At 36.0% G+C, this 9,434-nt stretch overlaps 1 protein-coding gene across 1 annotated transcript in view; it reads right to left on the bottom strand.

Moving 5' to 3' along the window:
* Positions 1-204: 204 nt before the first annotated feature.
* SNX7 (sorting nexin 7) overlaps positions 205-9,434 on the bottom strand; it is an 81,475-nt gene continuing 72,245 nt past the window's right edge. The window contains exon 9 of the mRNA XM_031457662.2: positions 205-627. Within this exon, the coding sequence (XP_031313522.2) occupies positions 550-627 (78 nt within the window). The 3' untranslated portion in view covers positions 205-549. The remainder of the gene's footprint in view (positions 628-9,434) is intronic.

Below are 9,434 nucleotides of genomic sequence, written 5' to 3'. Positions count from 1 at the left end.
ACACATCCACACCACACACACCCACACAGGTAACACATATTAACTAGTATGTCTTACATTGCTCTGTGCTCATAGCATCCTGTGCAGATTTACACATACACAGAGTCCCTCACACACAGTTTTTAGCTCTATTTTATAAAAACATTAGAATCTGCTTCAGAGGCTGGAGCTACGAGTAGAAAAAGAAAACACAATAGTCACTCATTCAATATTAAACTTTTTATTAAAACTGAGTCTTTACAATATATTTAAAATGACATATTCCACGGACAAATATTTAAGAAAAAAACTTTCTATGTATAATTATCGGCATAAAAATTTAAGAACATAGTCAAAATTAAGCTAAATATTTAAATGTATATATATGTATATGTATATATATCCAAATTCAAATCAATGATCTGGAATACCTGAGTTTCAAGCTGATGGTTTTCCAGATAGCGCGAAACATCTTTTATCCACGTTATAAAGGACACAGCCCATCCAGAAAGAGCAACTTTGGTTAATAGACGCTATCTCCCAAAGATCACACAGAAGTCTTCCAGGCGACTAAAACTGATCTTCAGAGGCTTCTTCCAGGTGGTGACCTGTCTGTGATGTCAGGAAGGACTCCCACGTGGCAAGGCACTGAACAATGGAAACACACCACGAGGAGATCAACGGGGGTTCACTTTCACTGTCAGAAGGAGTAATAAATCCTTACCTATCTGTTCCCACGGCAACCTGCCCTACTCTCCCATCAGCTTGCCAAAATCCCTGCCATTTTCCGCACGTTTTAATTCTTAATGAGGGAAATTCTTGCTAAACAAGGGGAAAACATATTAAAGGTTAAAAAAGTAGTGTGGATTAATTTGCTGAAAGAATCACCATTCCCCCATTTTTGACAGGGAAGAAAAGAGCTCTAAGTTGTAGAGGAAAAGATGGGCCATTTGGATCTGAGGAGGCAGGTGTTAAGCATGTAGACAGAGGGGTGATGATACAAACACAGCTCAATCAGATCTGAATCCTGCTGTATCAAGTGTGAGTCTGTGCAAGTGGATTAATCTCTATTACAGTTCTTCAGCCATAAATGAGGTTGATGAGAATACTGACCACTGAAGCAATCGTGAAAATTAAATCTACATAATCTGCATAAATCTGTATAAATCTCTATGCATAATACCTGGCTTAAGGTAAGGATGCACACACACACAAAAGTCAGCTATTATTATACTGTGATGGGCTGCTGGTACTAGGTTGTGAGGCAGTCATCAATAGGCCCCAGGAAATGAATCAAGGTGATCTATAACTGATAACTATAGAACAAGAGAACGTATTTTTTCTATGCGCACGTAACACATTTACCAAAAGAGACCAAATTCCAGGCTATACAAGAAATCTCAATACATTAAAAAGAATCAAGTCATATGAAGTTTGTTCTCTGAACCCAATGAAATTGAATTAGAAATCAGCAAATGAAAGATAACTGAAAAACCCCTAAGAAGAAATCAAAAGTTAACCTACAAAGTATTTTAAACTGAATGAAAATAAAAATTCAACATACAAACATTTTTGGAATGTCAGTAAAGCATGACATAAAGAGAAATTTACAGCACTACACACCTACATTAGAAAAGAAGGGTCTTAAATAAATGACTTCAGTTTCCAACTTAAAAACCAGAAAAGAACAAATTATACCCAATGTAAGCAGAGGAAGAAAAAAAACGGTAAAGACAGAAGTGTGAATCAATGAAAGAGAAAAACAATATAAAAAAAAAAATAAAACCAAATGTTGGATCTATAAAAGGCTAATTAAATTGATAAATTTTTAGCCAACTGTTGATAGAAGAGGAGAGATGACACAAACTGCCAACTGTTAGGAATGAGAGGGGTGACATCACTTTAAGTCCTACTGAAGGAAAAAAAAGACGATATTACTGAACATTTTATACCTATATACGTTTGAAAACTTAAAGGAAACTTAAATGAAAAGGTACAAACTACCAAAATTCACCCTAGGAAAAAACAGACAACCCAAATGAATTTGAATTTGTTGTTAAAACATCTTCCCACAAAGAACACTCCAGGCTCCCAGTGGCTTCACTGGTGAATTCTATCAAATGTGGAAGAAAAAATCATATGAATTCTACACAAACTTTTCCAGAAAACTGAAGAGAAAGGAATTCTTTTCAACTTGCCAAAGACATTACAGGAAAAGAAAACTACAGACCATTACCCTTTATAAACAAAGATGCAAAAATTCTAAACAAAATTTTAGCAATCAAATCCAGCAATCTATAGAAAGTATTATACATCATGATAAATGGAGTTTAATACAGGTAAGAATGGATTAATGTTCAAATATCAATCAATGTAACTGACTGTGTTAAATGCAATACCATCTCAATAGACATGGAAAGATATCTGTCAAATTACAATATCCATTTGTTATTAAAAAAAAAATTCTCAGCAAATTAGGAAGAGATGGGAACTTCCACAACCTGAGTAAGAACATCTACAAAAAACCTACAGTTAACACTGTATGCAGAAATGTATTAAATATTAGCTGTTATTAGTATTTTATTTCTTTTCAATGCCAAGAAAAAAAAATTTAAAACTCAGCTTTATACTCAAAAATCTCCTTCACCAAATTTTGAGTATAAAAAGGAAACACAAGAATATCTAACTACAAGTAATATTTTAAAATCGACCCATAATGTTTACAAAATAAAACCATTAATTGGGATTGAAGGACTGACAGAGAGCAGAACCACACTTCACCTTTGCAAAGAGCCCTGTTTTCTTCCTGCACCTCATTTCTTCTCGCGCTCCCTGGTCTGTTACGTACGTAATCTACTATCTGGTAACCCTGCAGGGCAGCCCAAAGCAATTACTGCTTTCAGGAGATATCATATCTTTTTGATAACTCTGCCAAACTATCATTTAAATAAACTTCTTAGAGTCCTCAGGTAAAATTCAAAACGAGAACCTAAGCAGTCTGCTCTATTTAGAATTCCTGTCAAACGAGGAATCCAGATTGCACCAAAGATGGTATTAACCCTCATGTGAAGAAATTTCTATCACTGTCATATTCTTCAACTCTCCTAGTTTAATAAATGTCTAAGGAAGACATTCAGGGGCCCTCCATGCCGATTAGCGTTGTGAGTTAATATTTTCATTTCTAAAATAAATCCTAAAAGGGACAGTGAAATAGTAAAAGAAACAAAGTAGTTACTTAACTATCTCCTTCCCATCCACCATATGAAAGGCAGAAAATCAATTTACGTATTTTGAAATAAAGGTTACAGAGTATAAGCACAGAAAACAACAGGAACGTCCTGACAGCCGCCGACCGTCTATACGGGTCCTTGGTCAGGCACTCTGGTTGCTTTATCACGTATCACCTTCTTCAACCTCACAATGACAATTATGAATCTAACTTTACAGATGAGAAAGCTGCGGATCAAACGGTGATATTACGAAGCTGATAAGAGGTACAGCCAGTATTTATTCATGAGGAAATGGAAAAGAACCAATTTCCTGAATGACCGTCAGGGTACATTTAATAAGTCACTGGGCCATCAAGATGAGATATCTTTCTTTTACACAGTCGAAGAGGGCCGTTTTGGAGGGGAGGTGGGTTAAAAAAAAAAAAAAGCATGACTGCAAGGAGATGAGGTTGATCCAATTTTAGAAAAGGGTATACATGCAGGTTGAGTGTGTGGAAATTGATTCTTCATGCATTGCCAGGAGTATGTATACCCTTTGAAGATTACTGGGTTAATACACACCAGGCATACAGTAAGTGCTCAGTAAATGCAAAGACTATAGAGAAGGAATGTATTGAACTACTGATGCAAACATGCATAAAAACTGCATTTTTCAATCTGAACATTAATCAATTGACACCCTGGCTTCTACTGCTGTCTAAGTTTGTTAATGTTAAGTTTTGCTGTACAAGCCTGATCTCCACTCAGGCTGCTCACCAATCAGGTTTCTGGGTCTACAAAGTTGAGGATACGACCCTGGCCCGTGTATCTCCTGATGCGGCTACCAAACCTCTTTTGGAATTCTGACAGCAGACGTTTTTGACTAAGTAAACATATTAACTGCCCCCTCCTGCCAACGTTTAATATTAAACTGTTACCTGATACGTTGCATATTTATCCAGTAAACGTACATAAATCTATACAAAAATAATAAAAGATAATCTCTAATGCTCCTTAAATCTCTTGACTCTTTCTTGCTTTTTTTTTTTTTTTGAGTATGAAACACTAAGCAAAAACTCAAGAGACGGATTGTTTATACAGCAGAATCTAACAATAACAATTTAGTTTAGTACCTACTGTGTCCAGGACTGTGATAATTGGAAGATATAAAGAATTATCAAAAAAACAACAAAAAAATTTCAAAACCTAGCACGAGACTTTGCTTATAATTGTAACACTTTTTAAAAAGGTGTTTCTGTTATTTGACTTCTCACTGCTTCCTATCAAGGAATTGATTTTTTTCCCACTTTTAAATCATTCAATTAGTGAAGCAAGCTAGTAACTATCAAAATTAGAATAACAGTTGAAAACCCCCAGCATCATGGCTGGCCTAACCTTTAATCACGCTCATTAGCTCATTCTAGTGTTAGACTGTCGTACTATCATCTGAGGATCGACAACAAGAATTCCACTTTTAGTTAAATGGGTCACAATATCCCATACATACTATTTTATTTGATACAATAATACTTTGACAAAATCAAATAATCGCATCTTATCGTTAAGAAAACTGTGATCATGGACCCCATCACTCTTTCCTGGTGCCCCACGCTCCTCTGCAGTAAAAGCAAACCAATAAATACGCTGAACATGCTATTCGGCAGGATGCTGGGTGGCCGGAAAGCAAGTTTATCACAAATCCTTGTTAACTGAGAATCCAGCGCACATTTCTTCCTAAGTGGCTCCAGTTTGCAGCCAAAGATCAAAAAGTAGCCTCTCTTTGAAGGGCAGGACTGGGAGACAGGCTGCTACAGTGAGGAAAGCAAGCCAGGAACAGAGCAAACGGACCCCACAGGTAATGAAAGTCCTTCTGTTCCGACACAAAAGCTTGAAAAGTTCTCAAATATACAGACAGAGTATTTAGAAAATAAGCTTTAATTCCAAAACTAGTTTTGAGAGTAAATCCCTTGCTACCCCAGCAACAGTAGTGATGATGACATTCTGCCATCAGAAAAGGTTAACGGTCCCTTTGGTTCTCGTACGTGGGTCATGATCCCACAAGCAGATGTGATCAAGTTTTCTGAAGAATGAAGAACAAAAATGGTGTGTCTGCAGATACAGTACAGCTTCCAGTGGAAGCTTCCACATTTAAGAATCAATACTTTCTCAAGCTGGTGGGATGCAAAGAGCTTCTGCCCCACACTGTGACTTCAGGCAAGTCTTTTCTTTCTCTGGGCCTATTCACCTAGTCATGGAATAGGGGGCTTGGACTATTTGTGTCTACACAGAATTGAGGAATACGCCTCGCTGTTTGGCTTGACACAGTGCGTAAATGCAACAAACACAATTTTACCTCTCCTCTCAGTACTTGGTATTTATAAGGTAATTGTCATAAATAATTTCTAAAGCTAAGATTCAGAAATAAATAAGAAATATTTTACTGTTGCTACCAATAATCTATATTTATTGAAACCTTACTACGTGCTAGGCACTGGATCAAGAACTTTACACATATTTTATTTATTTACTTATTTATCTATCTATCCAGCAGCTTTGAAATTTATTTTCTATACTGGCAATTTCAGGCTCAAGTAAAGTTAAGTACCGGCTTAAGCGATAAGCTGGTTGAGACCCCTGGAAAGGTATTTACGAGTATAAAAGCTTCAAAATCATGTGTTTTTAGTGACTTACTGGGAATAGTCAATTTTGCTTCTAGGACTTTTCTTTCATCTTTCTTTACCCCATTACATACATACATACACAGGCACATATATATTTTAATACTCAAATAAATCTATGATTTATATACTATTATTTTTAGCGTTTTATAGGTAAGGATACTGAGGCCCACTGAAATAAAGAAAGGTCTTCAAAGTCTCTCTTTAAGTCGGCTTAAAGTCACAAGTCCCGCCTGTCCAAAGCCCACGCTCTTGGCCACCAGGTGATAATGCCAACATGCAGCTGGGTGTGGCCACAGGGAACGTCACCGCCCTGTCCATGGAGCAGCTAGGAGGAAACCTGGTTTCACCCAAATTATCACATAAATCAAATTAATAAAGTATTATCTATACATCATGCTAGTAAAGTAAATTAACCATAAATCTGCCTAAAACAGTAACAATGATACTTGTTATGACAAAATGTAATAAACGCCAAACCTTACCATGTTCTCTGTTTAAAACCAGAAATGTCCGTATTAAGTCAAAAGTGTGTGTGCTTCTAGTTTTCCCACTAATCTAAAAGCACCTCTTAGACAATGCCATAATAACTGCATCTCTCTTAATAAACTAAAACTGAGAAACAGGGCTGAGTGTCCTCTACGAATTTCAGTGCTGTCTCAAACGACTTTGGACACAGGCGACATCACCTACATTCGAGGAAACACTGAAGCTCAAATACGTCAGCATCTCTATACTAGGTCAATATCACTGCAAAATAAATTACAGTACGAAAATTAAAGGCCACGCCTAAAATGAGGGCAATGGGGTGTGTAGCATTTTAGTAATTGTTTTTGATCACCTAAACTTAAGATTCAAAACAGGAATGAAAACTTCCAGGAGCTGCAGATTTAAACATTTTTCTGAAATGTAATCAATCCACAAAGAAATTAGAGATGATGCTGAAAAAGGAAAGCAACATTTATTATTTTGCAATAGCTCAAAATTATTCATTAAATTTCATTTTTAGAAATGACTAAATTCAGAATCGTGTCAATTTATAACTTGAGAAATAGTAGTAATTTCAAAATAACAAGATTTGCATATTTTTTTCTAAAAAATACTTTTATTTATCTCTCAAGAGTTTAATACGTTTGTATTTGTAAATACTGCAAATAGTTAAATGACCACAAAACAGTTAATGCAAAAAAAAAAAAAAAAAAAGACTCATTAGCTCCAAACGCCATCTTGTGGTCCATTTAAAAATTTATTTTGTACTGTTAGCCTGTAGATCTCTAACTCAAGATCTGCTAAGGTAGGACTCGCCCTAGATATAACTAATTCCATTTCTCTAATTTTTACACATGAAAAAATTGCGGATCCAAAAGATCAAACACACTAGACATCTTTACAGAAATAATTAATATAAGAGCCAAAATTTGAAGTCCTATCTTTCTAACTCATACTTTTCTATACCATCACAGCATTGTTTTGTACTTCTAACAAACCACTTACATGAAGTCCGTCCAGTTTGGTACCTGGCTCTTCAAACACTAAGCTTATCTGTGTTCATTTAACCATACACGTAAAGTACAGCAAACTAAAACCAGCACATTTACTTTGGGATTACTGGAAAATTATCAAGGCACAGCTATGATGTTTAACTGCTTTAAGTATTTCACATATGTTTTCTAACTTAATTCTCCTAAAGACCTGTGAGGGATGTGTGTGGGTAGGGGATGGGGAAGGAGAGGACTATTAAAACCACTTTTTTGGGGGGTGGGTACAGTTTAGTGGTAGAGAGCATGCTTAGCATGCACGAGGTCCTGGGTTCAATCCCCAGTGCCTTCACGTGAAAAAAAAAAAAAAAGCCCCACTTTTTGACAGATTAGAAAACTGGGTATAGAGAAGATTGAGATTTCATAATTAGTTAGTGGCAGGCATCCTGATTTCCAAGTTTAATTTTTTTCATGAGTAAACCCATCTTCTTTCTTAAAGGTGTTACATCATGCAGTGTGTGCATGTGTGTTTTAAATCATTTCTTCCTTTTTCTTTTGACAGGAACTACTATATTGCCCTATAGAATACAGTCTGACATTTATGAAGAATAGAATGAAAGTTCCCTGATTCAGAATCTAGATATTTTTAGAAATTATTTCATTACACTGTGTAGTCTCCTATTCAAATCTTTGACTGTTAACTACAGAAAATCTTGTCTAATCCAAAGGATGGGAAGAGGCATAAACTGTCTATGCTATCCCAAACTGTTCATCTCACACCTAAGCTCAACTTCACTTGTATGGATAATTGAGAAATAATTACATCACAGGATATAAAAGATTGGTGAGAATATTTTTAAGGGAAATTTTAAGAAAGCAGAAACCTGCAAAACAACAAAAGCTTTAAGACTTATACAACACAATAAAAGATGTCCACAGTTATGTGGAGTGGGGGAGGGTATAGCTCAAGTGGTGGAGCGCATGCCTAGCATGCATGCAGTCCTGGGTTCAATTCCCCGTACCGCCTCTAAAAATAAAGAAATAAACTTATTACCACCATCCCCCACACACAAAAAAACCAACAAACCAAACAAATAAAACACACACACACACACACACACAACGTAAGGTTATATGCAAATAAAAGCTGTAGCTATGGCTCTGGAATACACAATTCAGAAAAGAAATCATCACTTAATAAAATTAAAAGTAAGTTAATACATAATACTTCAGAATTCTAAAAATTATAAACACTTGATTTTTAACATTTCCTTAGAATAAATAAAAATCAGATGCTGGTGCATTTAAACTTAATTCTATATTTGCTTTTTATACATGTTATAATACTTGAATATTAATAAGATTATAAAATTTTACATGAGAAAGGACACTACACTTCTTAAGTGTGAGAGATGAACAGACTCTTAGAAAACAGAAGGAACTTTAGAGCAGCGCTTCTCAAATTATTTTTTTTGTTTTGTTTTTGATGAAGATGACCATCCCTAAATGAATCGGATGGTCCATAGCAAAGTGGTGTAACGTATCCTGAATCTGCTAATCCAGACGTTCAGGCTTCTAGTGAGTGCCTCCCACTGAGCCAAAAAGCAGACAATGTGGGCAAAAGAATGTAACGAACTGGAATTTTAACCGACATAAACACGGTCAGGCTGAGTAAACATGTAAGCGTCTTAGCCTCTCAAGCTGATGGCTTGCTTGCTTTCCAAGAAATCTAGTCAACCCACTAATAGCACTCTACTGAATTCTAGGGTCTGTAACACAGTTCTTAAACATTCTTCAAACAGTTCCAAAGAGACAGGCTATTCTTTTCTGAAGGACTGTTTTAGCACTATCAGGAAACCTGTCTTCCTGGGTTCCAGAGGGCAGGTCAGGCACCACATTTAGTAAATGTTAGGAGGCACAATTGTAAAGAGAAAAGTACCCTGACACGCATTCAAAAATCCCTGCCCTAGAGAACTCTGAATTATTCTGGCTCCAGCCAGCTTCTTTGTTCCTATGATTAGGGAAGGGAGTAGAGACACATTAACCTTAAAGAAAGTGTCTGTTTACTCTGTTTCATCCTAAAAGACTGT

The sequence above is a fragment of the Camelus dromedarius genome, chromosome 9 (genome assembly GCF_036321535.1).
Source record: "Camelus dromedarius isolate mCamDro1 chromosome 9, mCamDro1.pat, whole genome shotgun sequence".
NCBI lineage: Eukaryota > Metazoa > Chordata > Mammalia > Artiodactyla > Camelidae > Camelus > Camelus dromedarius.
Note: the sequence above shows the minus strand (reverse complement) of the source record. Positions and strands in the feature narration are given on the sequence as shown.